Source organism: Microtus pennsylvanicus, chromosome 6 (genome assembly GCF_037038515.1).
Source record: "Microtus pennsylvanicus isolate mMicPen1 chromosome 6, mMicPen1.hap1, whole genome shotgun sequence".
NCBI classification, from domain to species: Eukaryota; Metazoa; Chordata; class Mammalia; order Rodentia; family Cricetidae; genus Microtus; species Microtus pennsylvanicus.
In genome coordinates this window covers 100,619,650-100,643,468 of record NC_134584.1, presented here as the reverse complement: position 1 = coordinate 100,643,468, position 23,819 = coordinate 100,619,650, and the positions used below count along the sequence as shown (strand labels likewise).

General features: G+C 34.7%; 1 protein-coding gene across 7 annotated transcripts in view; it reads left to right on the top strand.

The window, feature by feature from the left end:
- Cdh8 (cadherin 8) overlaps positions 1-23,819 on the top strand; it is a 349,279-nt gene that overhangs the window by 117,894 nt on the left and 207,566 nt on the right. For all 7 annotated transcript variants that reach the window (XM_075977043.1, XM_075977045.1, XM_075977042.1 and 4 more), the window contains exon 3: positions 3,408-3,702. In XM_075977043.1, the coding sequence (XP_075833158.1) occupies positions 3,408-3,702 (295 nt within the window). The remainder of the gene's footprint in view (positions 1-3,407; positions 3,703-23,819) is intronic.

Below are 23,819 nucleotides of genomic sequence, written 5' to 3'. Positions count from 1 at the left end.
GGATCTAACTTTTCTAAATTCCTTTGCTTCCATCTTTAAATCACTGTTTAATATAAAATGGAAATTTTTTTCCTCTCCCTTTACTTTCATGGAATTCCACATATATTAATTGATCTTCCAACAACATGACATGCATACTACTAGGTAAAGAGAGTGCAAAGGAGAATGAACTCCAAATGCAGCATGCCACTATTCTTACATGTCCACCTTGATCTTGCATGTCCCAAATGAGGACAATTGGGGGACTCATATACATTGCCATGTTCAGCTTCTAGCTGGAGACAGCCGGCCCTCTTACACTGACTAGCATCTGTGTACTGATTCTAAGCAAGTATTTTCTTATTATCCTAATGAACCACAGAAGTTTTCATCTATAATGTGCTAATCTCTTGTTAATCATAGCTGATTTTTCAGCTGCAGATGGTTTAGCATTCCAATGTCCAGAGAAGCACAGGTTTCACCTCAGTGGTACTTTTCTCCTGTGCATCGGTACCTACTCTTCAGCCCTAGCTGATCAGCACACACAGATTCTTAGTCAAAATATCACAACAGTGGTCCTTAGCCCAGTTCCAATAGAGTCCTTGCTTCTCCCTGAAATGACAAGGTCCAGTCTCCACAGTCCACATTTCCCTCCGCACTGTACCTTCCAAGCTCCCACTAAAACAACTCAATAAGATCTGGGCACTTTCCAGCCCTAAGTGTCCCACAATCCTCTGGAAACAACATGATCATGATCACCACAGTAGCATCCACTTCTCTGGAACCAATTTGTATTCTAGTTTCGTTTTGTTGCTGTGACTAAGGTTGGCACCATGACCAAAATCAACAGTGGCGAGGAAGGGGCTTATTTAACTTATACTTCCAGGTTAGATTCCATCATGAAGGGATATCAGGGTCGTAACTCAACAGCGGTGTGAAGCAGAAACTTTGTACACAAATTGCTTGCTGGCTTTTAACAACCTAGTCTGATAAAGTCAATCCCTTAATTAGGAGTCCCTTCTCAGGTGTCTCTAAATTGTGTCTAGTTGACAGGTAAAAGTTGCTAAAACAGAATGCATATAATATTGAGTTTGTCCAGTCTTTCCCTGAAAGTAAATATTTTTCATACAAGTGAACATTCTAGTGCATGTTTGTGACTGTGTGTGCATATCTGTGTTCTACTGGTCACAAGAGTAAGTCATAGGACAAACCACCATGTTGGTTCCAGGGATTGAACTCAAATTCTCAAACTTGATGACAGTGTCTTTACTTGCTTGAGCCATCCTTCTGTTACAAATGGATTTATTCAATAACAGATAGTGGAATAAAGTTGATGAACTTATAGAATGAACATGGTTTCGGCTATTTCATACTCAATACGGTCACTTTTATAGCTAAATAGTTTTTAGATTGGTACATTATCTCAGGTTATAAAATAAATTATGCAGATTAGTTGTTATATCCCTAGAGTAACTGAAGCTCAAAAAATGTTAATCTCCACAGAACAGATAATTAAAAAGGCCTGAATTTTACCACTGTGTTTATTCTCAAGGAAATAATCTATGCTTGTTCGTCTTTCTTATCTTAAAGAGAAAGTGATCATAAAACCTAAAACCATAACACAATTTATTAATCAAATGCTATTGTTATTTAGGAAGAAAATATGACTGAAATGGTTTCTAGCATAAATAATAATAAGGTCAATTTTTATGGTTTATGTATTAACTTAAAAAACTATGGATAAGAGTGATACATATGAGTATTCCCTTGTTCCAAAATGGCTGTTTTATGAACAGAAGCCTGGATGAATGATATATTATTCAAATGTTCTTTTTTTAATAAAAATGCTAATGGAAATGTTAAAATGCACATAAATTAAAATGATCATAAATTAGGATTAATATCACATTAATGAATTATAATCCTACATTCATTAAGATAAAGTGGTGTTTCAATATTTGTTCTTGTTCATAAATTTAATACAATAAATGAAAGGGATACACTTTGAGATTCAATAAATATTTGATGTAATCTTATGCCTCAACTTTTAAAAATATTCAAAGTTAAAGGAGGATATCTCAATGCGTTTAGACTCTTTGTTGCTATTTTATGTCTATTTCATAATCTTTTCTTTTCATTTATTGAAACACTAAATACAATTCAAATTGGAGAAGAAAGCAATAGAGCCTGTTGTGATTAAAAGGAATCCCAGGAGCACACAATGCCTTTTCAATTTTTAGGAGTTTCTTTCCACAATACACCTACTCTTTTAAGAAACAAATACTTTATATCTCTCACTGCAGAAAACTTAAGGACTCTGCTAGTAGTTAAACAAGAGAGTTAAACGAAAATGTGTGCATCTAAGCATTATTTCAGAATGTTAATTAAGCAATTTTTTTTACAAATGCAAGATTTAAAAATATTGTGCATTTATTTGGATTTCTTTTATGTGTATGATTGTCTGTGTGTGCATATGTGAACATCTTTCATGAGTGGTGTGCATGAACATTAAGGGGTCATCAGATTCCCTGGACCTGGAGTTACAGATGGTTGTGATCCACCATAGGAATACTAGGAACTAAACCTTGTTTCTCTGCAAGTTAGCTCTTAACTGCTGAGCCATCTCAACAGCCTCCAAATGATTAGTTTAATCAATTTTTTAAATTAATTTTTTGAAGCAGTAGTCTACATAATATCATGAGGAGAACTACATATTGGAACAGTTACCATTTTCCATGAAGTGCCAGGCTTCTGCTTGAAATTGTGCTCCTTTGTTCTATCATCAATACTATTTTCTATCATGTGGGAAAGATTTACTGGACTCGAGAAATTTTTGTGAATTAAAGAAATAAATGAAAAGTCCTAAGTATATAATTTGTGTTGTTGTTGCTTTGCATTACTATAGCAGCAATTCGATTAAACAATTGGACCACTCTATTTGATCTTATCTACTAAGAAACCTGTAGAGGTTATGAGTCATATTGACCCTCTTTTTTTAAACATCTCATCCTAAATATTAAGTTAAATAAAATTTAAGGAGATGCTTACATTAAAACTGACTTATGGTTCTTGCCTCGTTGTACACCATAAAAGGCAGTAGTAATAACATTGTGTGTGAGCATTTATATGTATCAATTAGTCAAAAAGTATAGATGACGGGTGCTTTCTATACTTTCTCATGATTTTGTAACCATGTGAGTTTATACTAAACAAATTTGAGCACTTTGTAAAAATGCTGGTGAAGTTCATTACGCTTTAGTGTAACCTGCTGTGAATGGAACTACACATTATTTGTACAGCTTTGCTTAGCAGAGTCTTAGGGAATTGTGTAAAAAGAATCAACTTGATATGCAAGCAAGAGTCAGTTAAATAATTCAGATGATAATTTAACCATATCCCTTACTAACTATTGCTACTTTTCATTTTAGTTGCACACAGACCTGGATCCTGGAAGCAAAAAAATCAAGTATATCCTATCAGGGGATGGAGCTGGGACAATCTTTCAAATAAACGATATAACTGGAGATATCCATGCTATAAAAAGACTTGACCGAGAGGAAAAGGCCGAGTATACATTAACAGCTCAGGCAGTGGACTGGGAGACAAACAAACCTCTTGAGCCTCCTTCCGAATTTATTATCAAAGTGCAAGACATCAACGACAATGCACCAGAGTTTCTCAATGGACCTTATCACGCCACTGTGCCAGAGATGTCCATTTTGGGTATGTATGCTTCCAATTTCACAGACGTGTTAAGAGTCATTTTTCAAATAGCTCTTGGCAGCAGGGATGGTATGTTGCTGAATAAAAGACATTTATTTCCTTCTTATCTCTCATTTGCATTTCCAAATCCCCTTTCTTGGCCTACGTTCCACAGCTCAAAAGCTTTAGTCCCTTAGTGATAGAAACTGACAGAGGAGCGGTTTTATTAATATATCGCTCCTTATGCAACAGTATTTCCATAGGCTGAGTTTGTATTCCTGTCATGGACAAGTATTGTTACTGAGATGGATTTATCAAGATTTGTTCCAATATGCCAAGATAATCCTATTGATATTTGGTTCATGTTTAATTATTTGTTTGGGCATATTCACATGCAAGACATAGAAAACTGTTTAGGACTAGAGTAAGGCAGATTGGCCTGAGTAATGGGGCAGAGTCTACAGTGGATTATATAGACACTGTTACCAGTGAGATTCTCTTTCTACGGCTAATTTAACTTAACCTTATGGTGTCTACAAATTACTGCTACCACTCACTCCTTCCTTTCTCTGAGTCACTGATGCATTTACTACTCGACAAATGCTTTCCAGAACATGTTTTTAACTCCCCCCTTCTGTAGATCTGTTTAACTAGTTCTTAATCCAAGCTTTCACATAGAAGCCTCCAAATCTTTGACTGTTTATGATAAAGGATTTTTCAGATCCTTCTTTTCTCTGACGGGTCAGGAGGGGAAAATGCAGAATTCAAAGCACAGCCTCACAAAAGTCATATTTGCACATGCAATACACAGCCTAGCTTGTTTCTAGTCTCATTTAAGGCTAAAGGGTACTTAGAAAGGGCATGTAAACTAGACTCAGGTAAAAGGAACAAACAGATTTTTTTTTAAAAATGCCAGAAAAAAAACTGATATTAAATGACTACAAAAATTTGAATTCTTCATTTAAAGTATCCCCTAATCTGACCTTAGAGTTTCTGCCAAAAAAAAAAAAAATCCAGGTCCCATATCTTAGGAAGGTGTCATACATTCAAACACCTGAAAGAAAGTTGTAGGTGAAAAATGTCAGCACAAAGATTGTGGGCATCAGTAATGAAACTATTGTAATTATCAAGTACATATATCACAAAGTCCCTTACCTAGCCAGTGCGACCTTTATGCTGTAGCTGCTCTCATTTGCTCAGTCTGATTGTCCCTCAGTGTCACCTGCCCCTTCAACATTTGGTCACTTAGCCATTACTAGTCACTTATTCCTGTGGCTTTCTTCTTTGGGGTTATTTTCCCTCATCCCCGCTTCTATTCTTCTTCACCATTCCTCTCCTCCTTTCTCTCCCCTATCTTTAGTATCTTTACTACTCTTTAGTATCTTCCTTTCTTCTTCTGTCAACCCCTCTAACCTCCTTTTTGTATTTGCCTTTAATTCTTCTTTGTCTGCCTAGGTCTTCAGCCATTTGCCTGAGCTCTAAAATCCCAAGCACTGCTTTATCTGCCTGGTCAATTAACTCAGCAGCCGCCAGGTTCATATGCTTCCTGTATGTTTTCACATAGATGTCCCAAAGAAAACCAATCACAATATTAAAAACCAGCATCATGACTTTTCTTTATATGTTTCTGATCTAGATTTCTACAACTTTCTGTGTCAAAATACATACTGCAACCCCACACAAAACCTTAGATTGGTTCTCTCTCTCTCTCTCTCTCTCTCTCTCTCTCTCTCTCTCTCTCTCTCTCTCTCTCTTTCTCTCTCATCAGGGGCTATACCTTTAAAGAAAACTGACCCTCTCTCTGCAGGCAGTGAAGAATGCTGGTATCTCCTCATTCAGGGGAGGGTTGTCAAGCCTATCTTCTCTCTTTATGCTGGAGTTGAGTTGAGACTTCCGCAGTCATTTTCCATGGTATCTCAGCACTGTGAGTGCATACGTGCAGCTACCCTAGTCTGCCCAGAATGTACCATTTCTCTGTAGCTATCACCCAACTCCCTCTCCGGCAATGATCCAGGAGCCTTTGTAGGACTCATGATTTATTATAAACTTCTGTTTATAATATAATAATATAACATAATAAATGTTAGGCCTGGACATTCTGCAAGGCAGTATTAATTGCAGACTTCATTCTTACTTCGAAACCTTCTAGATCAGACCTAGTATCTGCAAATGGCTAATCTCTGTAGCCTACATATTTTAAGCTTGTTAAGTAATGTCTGCATTTTCAGTGGAAAAAAATGTCCATACAGGCCACTGCTGTGAGGGAGTGTGTGTGTGTGTGGGTGTGAGTGTGTGTGTTTTCCCCTACTGAAGAAAAATGCCCAAGTTCCTTAGTCAAAAAGTTTTTGATGGCTTTATTTCCATTTGATCTCCTGATCCTTACCAGCCTACAATAAAACTTGGGTAGAAATACTTATTCGAGCAACAAATCATAACTGATTTTAGTTCTTCATATCTTACCCATATATTTCTCCTGCCAGGATTCCATTTTATCTACTTCTTGCCAGAGGAATCCTGTTTTTATTTATTTTTTTCTGCTCATCAAAACGGAATGCTTTTCTCTATAGGTGGCCAAAATGACACATTTTCTTGGCGGAAAATTTTATGAATCCCGAGCCATAATGTACATATCCCATCAGCACCACCATAAAAATGATGCACACAAACATGCAGAAACATCCTGATCTCTGCACATCTTTTCAATTCTGAAGTATAAGCAGGGAGTTGGAAATGCTCTGTGATTTTTCTTTTCTTTTTTACATCCTTTTTGGTCTTACTTTTTTAGGTCAAGGAACTTACTCCACTTTTCACCTTATCTAGATTTTAGTGAGATGATTTTTAAAAACAGAATCATCAGCGCCTTCAGAACATGGAACATGCTTAATGACTGATTAACAGAGAACAGGGAAGCTGTAACTGCCCGATGCTACCGTTTTTCTCCCTTAGAGCCAACACTGAATCTGATGGTTATAAAGGTATCAGAGGATGACTTTTCTGTGCTTGTGAGTCACATGCCTGACAAATAGACCAGAGAACAAAGGTCCAGGTACATATACAAATTTCAAAGTTATTTTAACTATGAGAAGGTATAAAAGGTGCCTTTGACTACAGAATGGCATGTGTATGTGTATCTCTCTCTCTCTCTCTCTCTCTATATATATATATATATATATATATATATATATATATGTGTGTGTGTGTGTGTGTGTGTGTGTGTGTGTGTGTGTGTGTGTATGTGTTTTATCTTTTTTTCTGATAAAGGGATAGATTTAAGTAACCTTCACACATACATATATATTTATATAAAAATATACATACTGTAATATGTACATAAATGTTTAAATCCTTAATTTGTAACAAGTCTTCCAAGATTCACAGAGACATTCATTGTTAAGGTTACCAGGGCAGGTTTGTGTCCAGATTTCATTCTTTATTAAGGGGTTGTTTGTGGAATTTTTGCAGGTTAAATTATTGCCTATTTCTTCTATATCTATGATGATCAATTAATGATTCTTTTACTTAAATATAAGGAAAAATGCTTTAAGAGATTCTGCACTCCCCACCTTTCACTTGGACTTTCTTATATGTATTGATTCTAAGCATTGTGTCTGGTTGATGTTGGATGCTAATTTCTCTGGGTAAAGGAAGCAGAAGCAGTTATGTTGTTTATCCTCAAGTGTGAATTATCCCCTTCATTTCACCTGAAGGTGACTACTGGACTGAAGGTCAGCTGCTACCACCTATTCCACTGTTCTCTCTCAGAGTATTTGTCTCTTTCTTGCATCCTTTCTTCTCTAATTTTCTTCCTTTGCTACTGCAAAAATGCCAGCATTGCATTGGTATGTCCTAAGTAATACCAGCAAAAACTAAAGGATTTTATTGAGTAGGAAGTGAAAAACTAAAATTGTGAGAAATTTATTACCAATATTAAACTGAAATGAATGTGATGTGCAAAAATTATCTGACATTTGACAAGCTGTCGAGACAACATAAGTGTGTGTGTATATGTGTGTGTGTGTGTATCCAAAATGATAGCAGTCAAGTTAGAAATATCTTACTTGAAAGCTGGAGACATGGTTCTTTAATAGTCTACAGAGAATTTTATAATTTAATAATTATTTGTTTCTGTAGCAAAGCTGTTTGAGTCTTACTTTAACGGTGGAAACTAAAGTTACTTTTTTTTTTTTGGTTTTTCGAGAGAGGGTTTCTCTGTAGCTTTGGTGCCTGTCCCGGAACTAGCTCTTGTAGACTGGGCTGGCCTCGAACTCCCAGAGATCTGCCTGCCTCTGCCTCCCGAGTGCTGGGATCAAAGGTGTGCGCCACCACTGCCCAGCTCTAAAGTTACTTTTTAACTTAAGGTTTGCCTTTTTATAACTTCAAATAGTCAGTATGCATTCTGATGATACTGTATATTGAGGTATGAATGTTTTTACTGTAATGTAAGTCTAAATCTGTATAGAGAAACAGTAAACTTTCTATTTGCTTTATAAGTTGATTCTGGAGTTATGAAGTTCCAAATCTGACTTCCATTGAGAGAGCAACAAAATTCCCACCTTAGAGCCCTTTCATTTGCCTAGTATACACAGTAACTTCCTAGGAGGAAGTATGTTTAGAGAATTTCAGCCATATGTGTGCTATGTTGTTTTAAATAGTACTGATGTTGAATAAAACTCCTTTATTTTTCATTCAATAAATGGCTGAAAGCATGGTGAATACCATGGTCAATGGACACTTGATCAATGACAAACATTCTACAGATTTACACTTCAGAATGAAAATTATTTTTAAAATGACATGTTAGACAAAGAATGCTAAAGGGACATGACAGAAGGTAGAATTTGAACTGTGCATCATTGTTTCATTATCATTGATGCAGCTGCAGATTATATAACACTAGAGGTCTTTTCAGTTTGCTTGCAGTCAAGGATTGCTCTAACAGTGAACAATATGCATTGAAAACTTACCTCAGCTGATCATGTGTGTTCAATGTTTCTAATATTTGCATTACTGTCGTATTGTGATTTCTTTTACACAGGTAAGTTTCTATAGTGTTTATTAGTTTTAGTCAGAAAATGGGAAAATATTCATTACTATAAACCAGATATTAAATTAAGGAGCGTAGATTCAAGTTTAAACATCTGTTGTTACCTCCCGTGGGTTTAACCATCATGCTCTACTGATCTCTGATAATATCCCTAGAGAGAGTTTTGTTTATATGAGAGCAATAATTATGTTGCATATTTATCGTAGTTAATGCTCTTCAAAGGTGAAAGTGCTCTGAGGTCAGCATACTTTGCAAATTAAATTGAAGATGTGACAGGGAAGTTGCATAAAAGAAGTTCGAGTGAGGTTTTGCACAGTTACCTTTGTAGAAAAATGTAAGATGAATCCATCACATAGAAATTCAAGTAACAACAAACATTCATGAGATGCCCGTGGTGAATGGCAGCTAATGCAATAGACATGAAGACCAAGGAAAATGGCTTGGGTGGACTCTGCTTTTGCAGAGGGTGAGAGCAGAGGGAGAATGTACCTCCTACCCGAAACATGATTGGAGCCTCAGGAAAAGTTGGGAAAATACCTTAGTAAATATGCCTTCTTTAAAAAAAAAATCAAATCCCACTGATACCAAGGGTCTTCCCAGCTAAGATGTAATGAAAATCAGTCCACTATATAAAACTGAACAGTGGCTCAGCTTGAAAAGGAAAATGTTAAAACTACTGTGTTACTCAGATGCTTTCTTCTTGAAAAATGTCTTTGTTTTCATTCTTTTTTTTTTTTGTCTTCTTCAACATTAACTTTAAGAGTCTTTGTAAAAGTGCCATTTTATCCTAAAGGCATAAGACTTCTTTTGAAGGGAGCTCCATATAAAATGAATACACTTCTTAGTGATCATTTTAAGTAGAATACATCTTATGGGAAAGGGGTAGGCATAATCCAAACATCTTTCCCAAACCACAGAAGAGTAGAGTTTTGGTGCTTTGTCTTCCCATCCACTGAGTAAGTTCTCTTCATACAGATGTCATTATATACCACCACAACACCACCATCGAGTTCAGGGACTGAGTATAAACATTGGCTGCAACATTGAGGGGCATTAGTCAGAGTACTCCAATTATCCAAACCATGCCCATTTGTAGCAAAGAGGAACCTCTCTAGGACCAAGAATGCATGAGATCCTGTTACTCTCTGTTTTCTGCAGTGTTCTCTTTATTGCCATGCTATTTATACATCACAACTCCAGAAAAAAAATATTTTATAGCAGCTGTGAATCTTTATCAGTTATTTCCTTGGCTGAATTCCGAATACGACTTTTGACAATACTTTCTAAGACAAGGCAACACCTCATATGAGATGCCCTATTTATCCCATTATTGGTGACAACAACTTTGATCACTCTGCTGCGGAGGTATATACGTGTGTCTACTGTGTAAATCTATTCTTTTTGTCTTTGTGCTTGATACTTTGAGTGCTCATAAATATCTTATTTCTCATCAAACTATGCACACCAAATCTGAACATCAATAACTTTCATAGCTGAATTAATTATTTGCACGAGGAGCTGCAATCACTGATTTTTCTCAGTTATCTCATTCTATGACAGTTGTTGTTTAGAATATTACTTCTTTCAATGTATTTATAAATTTACTCAAATTAGTTTGGAGATTTAGATTTACTTTTTACGTAATAGGTCATTACAGTTACTTAAAGTATTTATGATGATGCTTGGATTATCTTCAACAATAATGTGGTATAATTTAGAAGCTGATCTTGGTTATTTTGGGGGCAAAGAGTATTACCTTTTCGGCTAACCAATTATTTGAGACTCATTATAAGGGTTTAGCTCACTCATAAAATTAGATATTTATAGAAAGAAATCCAGTGACATTTAAAAGGACGTTGCCTGATATGCCAAAATCTAGGTAGTAATTTTATTATTTGTTTTTAGGGAGTCAGTGTTCAAAAAAATTAATGAACAAGGAGGATCTGAAGAATCCATTGAGGATACATACAAATACTTCCCCCCCACACACACAAACATTTTACTCATTTATACATGGTTGAATAGTGGCCCTAAAAATCTCCTCCATACTTGTCTACTCAGACATTCAGAAAATGAATTTATTTAGAAGAAGATATTTATGCACAAGCTTAGTTAAGTTTGTCTTATATTGCATATGGTTGCATATGAATACAACTATCAGTATAATTACATAAAACTATGTAAAGATGCAAATATACTGAAGGCCATCTACAGGTAGAAGCAAGAACACGAGTCGTTCCATCAGAAGCCAAAATGTAGCTAAAAAGGACATGTGAGTATTCTCAGGGAAAAATTGGGTTATGTACACTATGATTTCAAATTCTGGACCTATATAAATGTAAAATTTTGTTATTTTAATCAAGCTAATTCAGTATAGTTAGCCATGGGAGCTTAAGGGATTTAGAATAAATTCTGCTGATGGAGACCATCTATGTTTATCTCTTTTATTTCTATTCCAACGGAACTTGAGAGTGGTTTTTTTGTTTGTTTTTACTATCTTAAGTCATAATAAATGCAATTCCTTTAAAAATCATCTGTGTGTTTCTAATCAGATCATTCACTAATCTGTAGATTCTATTTCTGTTTTAATTACTCTATTTCTATATTCTACTGTGCATCTCTTCCGGAAGATTTCCTCTACCTCCCCTTTTTGATAAGGATATAATAAGTACTCCTGTGCTTCAGCCAAGTCTAATAACTTCTACATTGAATTATTTAGTCGGAAGATAGGAATGGTGCCAAAATGTATGTAACAGTATCTCTATTTCTTATTTTACTCTTGCTATATAATAGATATATTTTAAAAGTATGAATTAAAAGTAGTCTTACTAGGAGACAATATTACAGCAAACAACCTGATACTCTGCTTGCTTTTTGATCTCAAAACAAATAAATAAGAAAGAAAGGAGAGAGAGAGAAAGAAAAGCACTTCTCACAGAAAGAAGAGAATACAAAACTATGTTTAATGCAAAAAGCTAAATGCATTTGAGAAACTCTGAAATTAAGTTGAGCTTGTATTTTATTTTGGTCTTAAAATATTAGCATAACTTTATATTTTAATATTATATGCTGTGCTTTTATAGAGATTCAGACATTTATGTGATCATAGAATTCATTATTTTCAAAAATAGTTTATATCAGAACAGCAACTAAAAGCCTTGCAAATATCTAATGGGAATACAATTTGTTTCTGTGCAAGGTCACGTGTTAGATTAACATGCAGATAAACAGAGAAATTTTCCATTTCTATGAAGTGAATTTCAAATCATAATGATGTAGCTTACATGGATTAGGTTGTTGTTCTGTTTATTGCACAGTTCAGATTGTAGCTACAAATAAAGACTATGTCCAAAATAATAATTGAAAATATTCATTGTCACACTCTTTTTTATAATTAAAGAAATACTTTTTGTGTGCGTGTCACATATGACTTATCACATGTACTCACTCATAGGTGTTTTTAAACTTAAAGCATAAAAAGCCAGCCTACAAACCACAAAATTTAGACAACAATGCAGACACTAAGAGAGACTTACATAGATATAATCTACATGAAAAGCAGAAAGTAGAAAAAGAGAAAATCTCCTGAGAAAATTGAGAGTATAGGGAGCATGGGAACCTTTGGGGAGAATTGAAGTGGGGAGGGGATAATCAGGGAGGGGAGCAAAGAAAACTGTAGAGCTCAATAAATAGCAATAAAAATTGTATACAAAAAAACATCTAAGGATACTCTCTCCTGACAAACTGTCTCAAGACTGACACACTTCTTTTATGATTCTAAGTTTATAGCTTGCTTTTGTGTTTTCTTTTTCTCTCTGGGTAATATTTAAAGTTGGAAGCATTGTGTCTTAAAGAAATATGCAAAGTGAGAAAGGGGAAAGCATATCTTGATGGATATGATTATATTTTTTGCCAGCTTTGATTCGGAGAGATGAACAAAATTGAAATTCTTTATGAAAACATGGGCAGAAAATCCTGAAGATTGAAATAAACAATTTCAGAAGATATCCAGCTGCCATACCCGATGTGAATGCCAATAGCAGCTGTAGTTCCAAAACCTTAAGACAGGGTGAACATTCCGTCATCTCTATTTTTCATAAAGAAGCTAAGTCTTCATTAAGGATGTAGAGATTGTATGATACCTGTAACACACGAGAGAGAGAGAGAGAGAGAGAGAGAGAGAGAGAGAGAGAGAGAGAGAGAGAGAGAGAGAGAGAGAGAGATGAGTTCAGTGGAGCAAATTTCTAATGTATTTTTCCCTTTATAAGCATTGCCCCCAGCGGTTCAAGGTTTAGAACTTATCATAGCATGTACGATGTAGATGACATTCTAGCTGTAGGTGTCTAAAGCACCCTAGTCTTTTGAGAGGCATTAGGATAATTCTACATGGTCAACAAACCAAGCTTTCGTAAAAAGTGAGCATAAAAGAGTAAGCATGGTTTATTTATATAAATATTGTAATATGGGTATGTTGAGTCATTATTCTTCCCTCCAACAGTCTTTCTGAATTTCCTGAAATATAAGTATAAGTTAAAATAAATGGAGAGGGCAAGCATACAATTCATTCTTAATATTATCTCTAGGATGGTTCCCCACTGTTTTTCAACTCCTTTATTGATCAACTCCTACGTCTAATCTTTTTAATTTTTAAATTCCACGAGTATAACCTAAGTTGCTATTTTGAATAAAACACAAAATAAAAATTTCAGTGCCCTTTACTTTACATTTCATAGAAAAAATTGCTTACAGTGGCTTTGAAAACAGTTCTAATGTCTCTATGAATCATCAATTCATTCTAGACTTCTGTCAATAACTTTTTATCCACTCTCAATTCAAGGTACATTTCCAAGAAAAGTTAGATGTTTTTAGTAGTTTATTCTTTAGTAATTGTCTTTTTAATAGATGCATTGGAACTAACTCCCCAATAAAATTTCGTAAGTATTGTAATAATAAAAAAATGATGATACTTCATTTGGTTTTTCAGGTGCTAATACTTGAAATAAAATGCATATTATATTGCTTCTATTTCACATAAGAAAATATTATATAAAATATTTGCAAAAATATACAAATGTACACAACTTAAAACTACAGAAACAGATTTTGAATCCCTGCAGTGAACTATGGGTGTCTAAACTTCTCTCCCCTATTCACAGCTTTACCGTAATTTGACTTAGTCTTTAAGAATATTAAAATTGAAATAAAGAAGAGCCTCGGTAGTAACAATATCAGTTGGAAAATAGAACTGATGATGTAGTTCAACATGAGCCCTGAAATCAGGTCAGTCTTTCAATTAGCAAGTATTGCCTGGTTTCCAAGTTCATTCACAGAAATTGTTAACGGTTATAATTTCCATTGTTTTTCTTTTAATGTTTTATTCCTTCCAGAATTCTGCTTGCTTGTTAAAATGGCTGTAAACTGGACTTCCGATATATATATATATATATATATATATATATATAAATTTTTCATAAAATCATTTGCAAAATGGAGGGGAGTTTGACACCCCTGATAGTAGTTTGACGACTTTGGCAATCCTATGAATCTGATTGCCTTTTGGAGTTCTTTTATCATTTATTTTTCAGGTAAAAAAATTAAATCTTTATTTGTGTATATATGTGCACCTGTGTGATTTTACGCTACGAGCATACAGAAGGCTCACTGAGATTGGATGCTGAGAGCTGAACTCTGGTCCCTTGAAAGATGTGAATACTTTTACTCACCAATCATCTCCTTACAGCCATCTTGACTCTTTCTCCTTAGCTAAAAACTATTTTTACAAGTTACAGTATGTCTATTGATCTTACAGACACTCATGCCGGGTGTGTGTCTAGAGGTCTATAGACTGGCATGGCCACACACATTGTTTTCCAGGATTATTTTTATTTGTTCCATGAGGGTTCTAAAAATTCATGAATTAAGAGGATTTGGAGAAGGACAGCTCAAAGCATCAGCTTTTCCCCAGATGTGTCTGGAAGGGAAATGAGTCAGCTGCGTGTCAGGGCAGCTCTACAGCATATATCTGTGAAATTCTCAAATCTTGACTGAAAATGAGCATCGGGCACCATTGTCAATATATTTTTGACATACTCTTCCCAGAACCTTGCCTCTCACAGTAATGGAAGTTTCCTAGAATTTCTATGGATGTAAGCAGACATTTCTTTTAATTTGATACCTAATTTTGATACAAATAATTAGATTCAAGTGTTTTTATTCTCTGGTTGATTAGCAATCATACATTTATAATTTAGAGGCATGATTTTATTGTTCTCTTTCTCAGAAATTTCATGTAGAGAAAATAACATTATTGATTTATATGACAGGGTGGAATATGCATAGATAAACACACAAATGAAAAGATATGAATAGTGGAGAAGATATCTAAGCTGTTAAATGAATGAAAACGAAGGGTATCTGTATAGACCTATGGAGAAAGAGATTTAAAATATGCTATATCTTCTTAATATGTAATTAGGTATCCTAACAAAAGACAAAGTATAATTACTCCATAAGGGAGTGAGTGAGAGCATGTGGATCTTGGGTGATGCATTCAGTCAGACGCTGTTTTCATTCTGCTGGGATGGAGTTTCATCTTTTGTTTCTGGACTCATCATCACGGCCAGAAGAAGCACACTGGTCCCATTACTGGAGAAAATTTTCTTCAGTTTCATTTTGTTCAGAGCAATAAGAGGAGCCTTTATATCCATGTCAATCCCGTCAGAGCTCATCTTTGTGATTCTTTACAAATAGCAAGTATAGGCTGAGTTCAGAAAAGACATTGTGGTCACTGGGAGAGAACAGCATGTAACGTTAAAGGCTTTAAAAGCTGGAGTGAAGTTAAGAATACTTGGTGCACTTGCAAGGAACCCAGATTTGGCGTCTAGAACCAACAGGATGCTTCATAACCATTTGTACCCCAGTTCTGCCTTCTTGCTTCCTATGCAGACACCAGGCAGGGATGTGGTACATTTGTGTATAAGCATGCAAATGCACACAAACTTAAAATGAAAATGAAACATCTTTTAAATATTAAAATCTTTTGTAATCAGTATTAAAATGTCTATGTTATCACTTCTGAGATTCAAAGCAATGTTACAAGTTTAAGGCCTGGATAACAAAATACTTCTCTACAACTCAATAATAATTGATATTGAGTAGTGGTACCCAATTGTATTCTAACATTATCAATTTGCATTTAGTCAAAAGTTATCACAGCTTTTATTTGTTTTGCTTTGGAGTTGAGAAAACTGAGTGAGACAACCAAAGTAACTTCTCTCTAAGTTCATCTGTCCACTATTTAAAGTTCGAGGTTTTTCCTACAATGTCTTGTGTGGACAGTTTGGAAAGTAGTTTTCATTTAATATTCAATACTTATTTTATTTGGCTATTTTATTATTGTTTATGATTAAATTTTCTTCCACAGTGTTTCTCAGAGGTTTTCACATTTACTCTTGAAGAATACTACAGTAGATTCCAGGTTTTCTTTGATGCTATGATGAGGAAAAACCCTACTATAAACCTATATGTATCTATTAAGCTTTGTTTAGACATAAATTTCCAATTCATTCTTGGGTATAAGTACTAAATCACACGGTAATATGACACTCAGCTTTGAAAGAGATTTCAAAAATGCCTTCCAAAGTGGTTGCAACTTTTTCAGTCATACCAAAGTTGATGAGACTTCCTGTTCCTGTAAGTACTCAGCAGAAAGAGATATTTCCATTCTAAGGATTTTTGATAATTCAGTTTTTTAGTGATAAATCATACCAGAAAATTATTTTATTGACAGTCAAGTGTTTTTTTGTTTTTTCCTTGTGATATATTCGGTTCATGACTATTACTCATCTCACCCAGGCCATCCCCATCTCCTTACCCTTCAAATCTACACCTTCTTCCTCTATGTCTTAAGAAAACAAATATGCCACTGAAAAACAAGAAAAAATGAACAAGCTAACAGACAGAAAACATAGACAGAGTACATGAGATGTATACACATGCACATGCTCTCTCTCTCTCTCTCTCTCTCTCTCTCTCTCACACACACACACACACACACACACACACACACACACACATACATACATGCACACACACTAACAAAACCCATAAAAATACAAATAGGAAATCATAATATACAAAAAAGTAAAAGAACAGTAAGGCATAAAATGCAATATGAGACCTATATCCTAAAGGACATTTTGGTTCGTTTTATTTTGACCTTCTACTGCTAGACATGGAGCCTTCCCTTTGTGGCTGTTGTATACTCAGCGAGAATACCTATGTTTCTCCTTTGAGGATAATTGTTAGATGGAGATAGCTTTTTGGTAGGATTGGAGCTTCATGTCTCTTTCTCTATCTCAGCACCAGGACCCCTCTACGTGCTTCCATATATATGTGAGTTCATATGTATGCTAGCCCTGTTGTTTTGCTACCATACATCCACTCTGCCTCTTAAAAATATTTTGCCATCTCTTCCACATAACTCATTGAGCCCTGATACTTGAGGTTTTGATGAAGATAACCCATATTGGATTGGATGTTCCAAGGTTTCTTATTCTCTGCACATTGCCAAATTATGAGTCTTTATTACATCCTATCTACTTCAGAAGGAAGCTTCTCTGATGATGATTGAGTGAGACATTGATCTATGTGTCTAGCAGAATATCATTAGGAGTAATTTTATTATGTTCTTTTATCAGAACAATAGTGTTTGGTTTCTCTGCAGGCCCATGGTCTTTATGGTCTTAAATTCTTGGCTAGCTAAGTAAGTCTAAAAAATGGGTTGCAACTAATTGATAGTCTTTTAACTCAAAAAAAAAAAAAAACTGTTGGTTACTCTTGTTACTTTTGGGCCACTATTGCACTCGCATGTCATTCTGGCAGTTCTTCAAAACAGATTAAAGGTCCTGTAGCTGGGTTGGCGTTTATCTTTCACTTCTGGTAGCATGCAGAGTACCTTCCAGTACCCTGAACATTAATTCAGGCACTAGACACCAACTCAACTACTCCATGTTCATTAAGATATGTAAATTTTGTCCCTAGCAATAGACCTTACCATCACCTTGCAGAGAAGAATCAGTAGCCTTGACAATAGCCTAAGTTGTTGGAGGTCTTCCATGCAGTCCCTCTGACCAAAAGTACAATTAGATGACATGGAAGATTGCACTTGATATTGAAAGATGACTAGCTAGAAATGTATTTTCCTCAATATTTGGTAACTTCATTTAGATTTCTTTCATATATCTATATAGTTTTAAAAACGTCTATAGTTTGTTTCATTTGACTTCACAAATAACCATCAGTGATAGCAGGAAATTTTGATGTCCATTTCCAGTCTTTATATCAAATATCACAAAATCAGAATTTTTGCTTATTTTTTTATTTGAATTTTTTTTATACGGTATATTCTGATCATCATTTCTCCTCCCTTATCACACCTCAAACCCCCTCTAAGACCTCACTCATCTAAGTTCAGGCCTTCTTTATCTCTTTCTGTAGAAAACAGGCAAAAACAAAACAAAACAAAAAAAACACAAAGAACCTGAACAAAATAAAGCAGACAAATAGGAATAAATAATAAGAAAGATAATATGCTATTTTATTTTGAATTTAAAGATTTTTAAAACATCTTTATCAGTTATTTTTTTGTCTTTTCCTTACTTATCTTTTCTTTTGCTTCATTTTCCTTATTAATACCATTTCTGAATGATTTTCAAAGATTTTTTTTCTTATTGAATAACTGTATCCAAAATAGTTAAACCAAAATACTCACTGTGGTATTCCCATCAACAGTTTGTAAAGCATTGTAAATACAGTGCTGATTGATAATCAAAAATATTAATGGCAGAAAATCTGGGCAAATGAAAATAATAAGTTCATTTAAGAATGAACCAATTTTCTTGTCTGAATTCACATGATCATAGTGTGAGAACATACAACTACATATTATTTATACTTCAGCTTTTGTTCTCTTTGGAAAAGAAACAATAGAAACAAGAAATTTTTTCCCTTTGTTTTATTAACACTATGTTTTTGTCTTCATATTTTCTGAATAACTCATTGTGGGTAATATGTTAACCATGGGATCACTGTCTATATTAGTCTTTATCCTCTTTAGTAGCACACATGAATAAAACTGATGAGGTAATGCACACTTTCAATCTAGTAACAGAGAACCTGAGACAAGAGGATCACAACATTGAAATCAGTCTTGACTATAAAACCAGTTCAAGACCTTCCTGACCTAAAAATAAATAAATAAATAATTGAATTAAATTAGAAAAAAACAACCAAAAATAACAAAACAAAAATAAGGCCTTGTGAATGCAAGAGAAAGCAATAAACAGAATAAATATCTTCTAGTCAGCTAACTCTATGGAGAATCGATCTGCTTGAAGTATAATAAATATTCACATAGTTTCTGCATAACTCACAACGAACTAATTCTGCAGGCACTGTCATGCCTCATGACAGTGTGGGAGTAGATTTGCTAGTTTATATAAGATTGCTTTTCTTCTGGGGGATATGGGTAGACAATTGATTGCGCATAATTCTATTACTTTCATCCATAGTAATCTGCCACAAAAATGAGCAGACGTTGAAATTATGCCTTTCCAAACAAATTAATGAAGTAGTATGAACTTTGAACCTTCAAGTAGGCATTATTTTATCAATAAGTATATATTTTACATAGTTAGACTAGAGTTTATATAGTTAGAATTTTATGTATTCTATTATATATTATATAACATATTACTATTTTATACATACACACATACATATACATTCTAACTAGAAAGAGAAATAAGCTTGGCTTCACACTTGTGACATTGGTTAGAGCAAGGGACTTGAAGACTCATAAGTATATTTCTTCTCTACAACTTGGACCATGTCTTTTTTGAGACATGGTCTCATGTAGCTCTGGACAAGAAGTTCCCTAAACTTCTGACCTACCACCCAACTGCTGAATGTACCATCATGCCTGGTTTATATGATTCTGTCCTTTGAACCCAAGGATCTGTGCACGGTAAGCCAGCATTGTACCATCTGAGATACTTATCCCTTGATTTATTTATTAATGTGTAGTCTTAGATAAATTCCAAGCTTCAGGCAATCCCTAGCTTTGGCTTGGTGTTTTCCTCCTTCGATGAATGGCAGCCACAGATAGGGAGGGACAAATGGCATTATTAAATGCAAATGACGATGAGTAGGTGATGCAAATGAAAGTGAATCTTAGCTCGTCAAGTGCAATTTCATTTTTTTCAGAGATGGTATTTAGAGCCTTTTTATTTATGGCTATGTCAAACTTATATCAGGTTTGAGTGTGCTTGTGCCTGCACAAATTATGTGCACTTTAATAATCATACAGATATTTCAAATGAGCTAGCATTTGTGTCTTCCTGGGGGAAGGTCTGGTTCATTGGATTCAGACATGGTAGGAACAGAGCTATATGCAGCATGTATCTTCATAGCAAGAGCAAATGAATTTTTTTCATCTGTTTGCTACCTGCTACTACACATATGAAAACAATAAACCAATATGTAAATACTTGGAGAACTTAGCATTGTAGTGAGGCTGGGACATCTTTCCACCGGAAGTTTAAAAGGAATATGCCTGCATTGAACTAAAAAAAGAATACTCAAAAAGAAATATTCTCAGTTTTTCATGCAGAGTACGATTTTCATCTTCCACTCATTTTTGTATTCACAGATCTTATTAATGGAGGGAAGATAAACTGCCATTTTCTGTGCTTTGCCTTTATAAAATTGCTATGAAAGACAAAACTCGATTATAAAGACGAAAAACAAAAGGCAACACTCTTTCCTGGATATGTCTTTGGTGTCCTTTTTTTCTGTCCTTGACAGAGTACTCTGAATAATGATAATCACACTATGATTCTCTTTTCTTCCTTCTCTGAAAAAAAAAAAAGAAAAGAAAAGAAAGCTACTCCTGTATAATTACTAGAGTTTCTGATACCATTAGTTGACAATATAAAATAACAAACATATCCAACATGTTTAAGGTCAGTGGCAAGTTATAATGTAAAATTAAATAAAAGATAAGGGCCACTGTTTGACGTCAGAGCTGTTAATACAGCAAAGTATTCTCAAAAGATACTCTGTGAGACCCTTGTTCTGTTGCGTGGTTCTTCTCCAAGCAAACAGAGCCACGTACAAGCATAATGCCTTCCTCTCCAATTCACCTAAATTAGCATAAATTATATTGGTACCTTAAATTTTGCAAATACTAATAACATTGTCTGTGGTTCTTGCTCTTCTTCAGGTTTTTCTACACTTAATTTTTTTCTTGTCCTCAATATATGCTTTTAAATTCTGAATACATGTATAATGTCAATACAGTCAAATCCATCTCTCTTAATGCCAAATCTGAACAGGTTTGTTAAACTACATCAAAATAAAAAGGCATAATGGCACCAATCTTGAAAACTCGCTTCTTATGATGTGCAGGAGCACACTCTCTGTTCTTTTAATAATAGCCGTGTTCCCTCTCTTCTAGTGTAGATAACTTTAGCCTCCTTTGTGCTTCACTTAGACTCATGAATATGAATGTTTTCATGTCTGGTTTCTTTCCTCTAATTTATTGTTTTATTTCTTTATCATGTTAATTGTCACCATCACCAATCTCTTTTTTGTTCTTGCTCTGAAAGGTGACTTTTATAATATTTCTCTAGGGTTACATTTTATTATACAGTTCAATATTACTCGGTAGGAATATTCATGTTAAGGTCCAGCCCTGTATTCGTTAAAGCAATGATAAGTCCATCTATTCTTACCATTGTGGTACTCTGTAGGTCTCTATGCTACTTCAAAAACACCTCACTGTTTTCCTAAAGAAATTCATTTACTAACAATACCATTTATTGCAAAGAAAAATTGCTTTCTACTGTCTTGCCTTATAGTTTGTTTTACTGTTATGCCAGACGCAATTGCTCTGTTTTCTCCAACTGTTATAATCAAATACACATCATAAACATTGATTGAGTAACTAGATAGTGAGGCCACAGAGATAAATGTGTGGCTTGCAGATAAACAATGGTTAATAGTTTATTCTCTGACGTCAACAAGCCTTGTTACAAATCCTTGCAAGCTCCTTTACGGAGAACACTGAATCCACCTTTAGTCCCATGAGATCTACTTTCAGGGTTTATGTCTAGCATCATGAATATCACTAACTAACATGAGTCACATCATGTTAAGAAAAACATGCCTCTATGTATGATTTGCATTAAGATTTTAGAAACAAACTTTATCTCCCTAGAAATATCATTTGAAAAGCATATCAGACAAATAAAAATTACAACATGAGATATATGTACATGCAAAATTGTCAGCAACTTATTATAGTCACTACTGATGGCTAAATATGAATCTTTATGAATCCTTAATATGAGAGGATATTAAAAGATATCAGAAACGCTGCATGTAAACTTGAATAGAAATGACATGATGTCTTTGGTGTAATCAAAAAGATTAAAAGAAGAATAAACTGGATATAAACATGACTGTCTATAGATTTAAAGTTAATTAATATTGATTCTTTATGCACCTAGAGGAGACTAATGGCATTATAATGTTTTGGAAAAGAATATAACCACTACTTGATCATCAAGTGAAAACACTTTGAATGAATGGTTTCTTTTAACTGTCCTTGCCTTCAAGTGCCATATAGGCGGGAAGGGATGGCAATCCACAATCTTGATGCTTATCAAAGGGCCATTATAATATATATTATAATATTTACTATATTATATAATATATGCTATATATTATATGTATATATTATAAATCATGTGAAGTATCACCTCAAAAAGTGTTTATATTTACATGGTAGACTATTAACTAAAATCCCACGACCATAACGACTAGAATTTACTTTTAATTTTTTTCATGTGAATAAAGGTTGTAACCATATGCTTTCATGGCAAGTATCTTACTCACTTAACCATCTCTTAAATGAGCGCATGACGTCTTTACCTGAGTCCATGAACCAGAGAGTCAGTGTGACTGAATGGACTCTATTAGGGCCTGATTCTGGAAAATCTGAAATCGCTGAAAAATTATCCTTCTATTCCTGCACTTCAGCAATCCAGTGAACATCAACAATCAGCACCACATGGAAGGATGCATGCACGTTGATGGGTTTAAAGGTTTGTGAGTGTTTTCCACACTCAATGGAAGCTTCCAAGTCTCATCCATTGAATGAAAGACACTTGATCAGAAGGCATTTCAAAGACTCCACATTAAAGAAAGGATATTTTGAACTTCTAATACTTCTCACTATGAAGATAAGTGTTAGGTTTTATGGAACAACCTGTCACTTTAGGCTTGCCATTTGCTTTGAACAGAAAGGTCTTGCTTGTTAATTCTAAGATTGTGCTTGACTTTGTAGTTTTGTCAATAGATTTTTTACTTCTAAGCTTTGATCACTTTAGAGGCCAAGCAAAGAAGGGAATATTTAACAATGTGGGAGCCAAGGCTATGCTGAGAAGTGCTTGAAGAGTTCAAGAATGTTCTTACTACTTTTTGTTTTAATGTTGCCCTTAAGTGAACCAATCTTAAATACTTCATCTTGCCTGGCGGTGGTGGCGCACGCCTTTAATCCCAGCACTTGGGAGGCAGAGGCAGGCAGATCTCTGGGAGTTCGAGGCCAGCCTGGTCTACAAGAGTTAGTTCCAGGACAGGCACCAAAGCTACAGAGAAACCCTGTCTCGAAAAACCAGAAAAAAAATACTTCATCTTGGAAAGCAGACTAATGCTGCAATCATGGATCATCAAACTATGGAGTAACTATGGGAAGCGAATTTTCCTCTTGGAATCTGGATGTCTTTTGCTTTAAAACTAAATCCAAAATAAATGATCTATGTAATGTTGTAGTAATTTACATGACATGAAGTACTTAAAGCTTTAATTTTTCCAATCTCTGAAACATTACTTATTGTTGTCGAATTACTCTTGGCTCCATTTCTTGCCCAGCATGCTGCTTTGGGGTTACCTGAACATCAGCATGCTTTATGGTTCTCTTAGTTATTATTGCTTAAAACTCAGTCTTTGAATTATTTCCTTCCTAATTCAA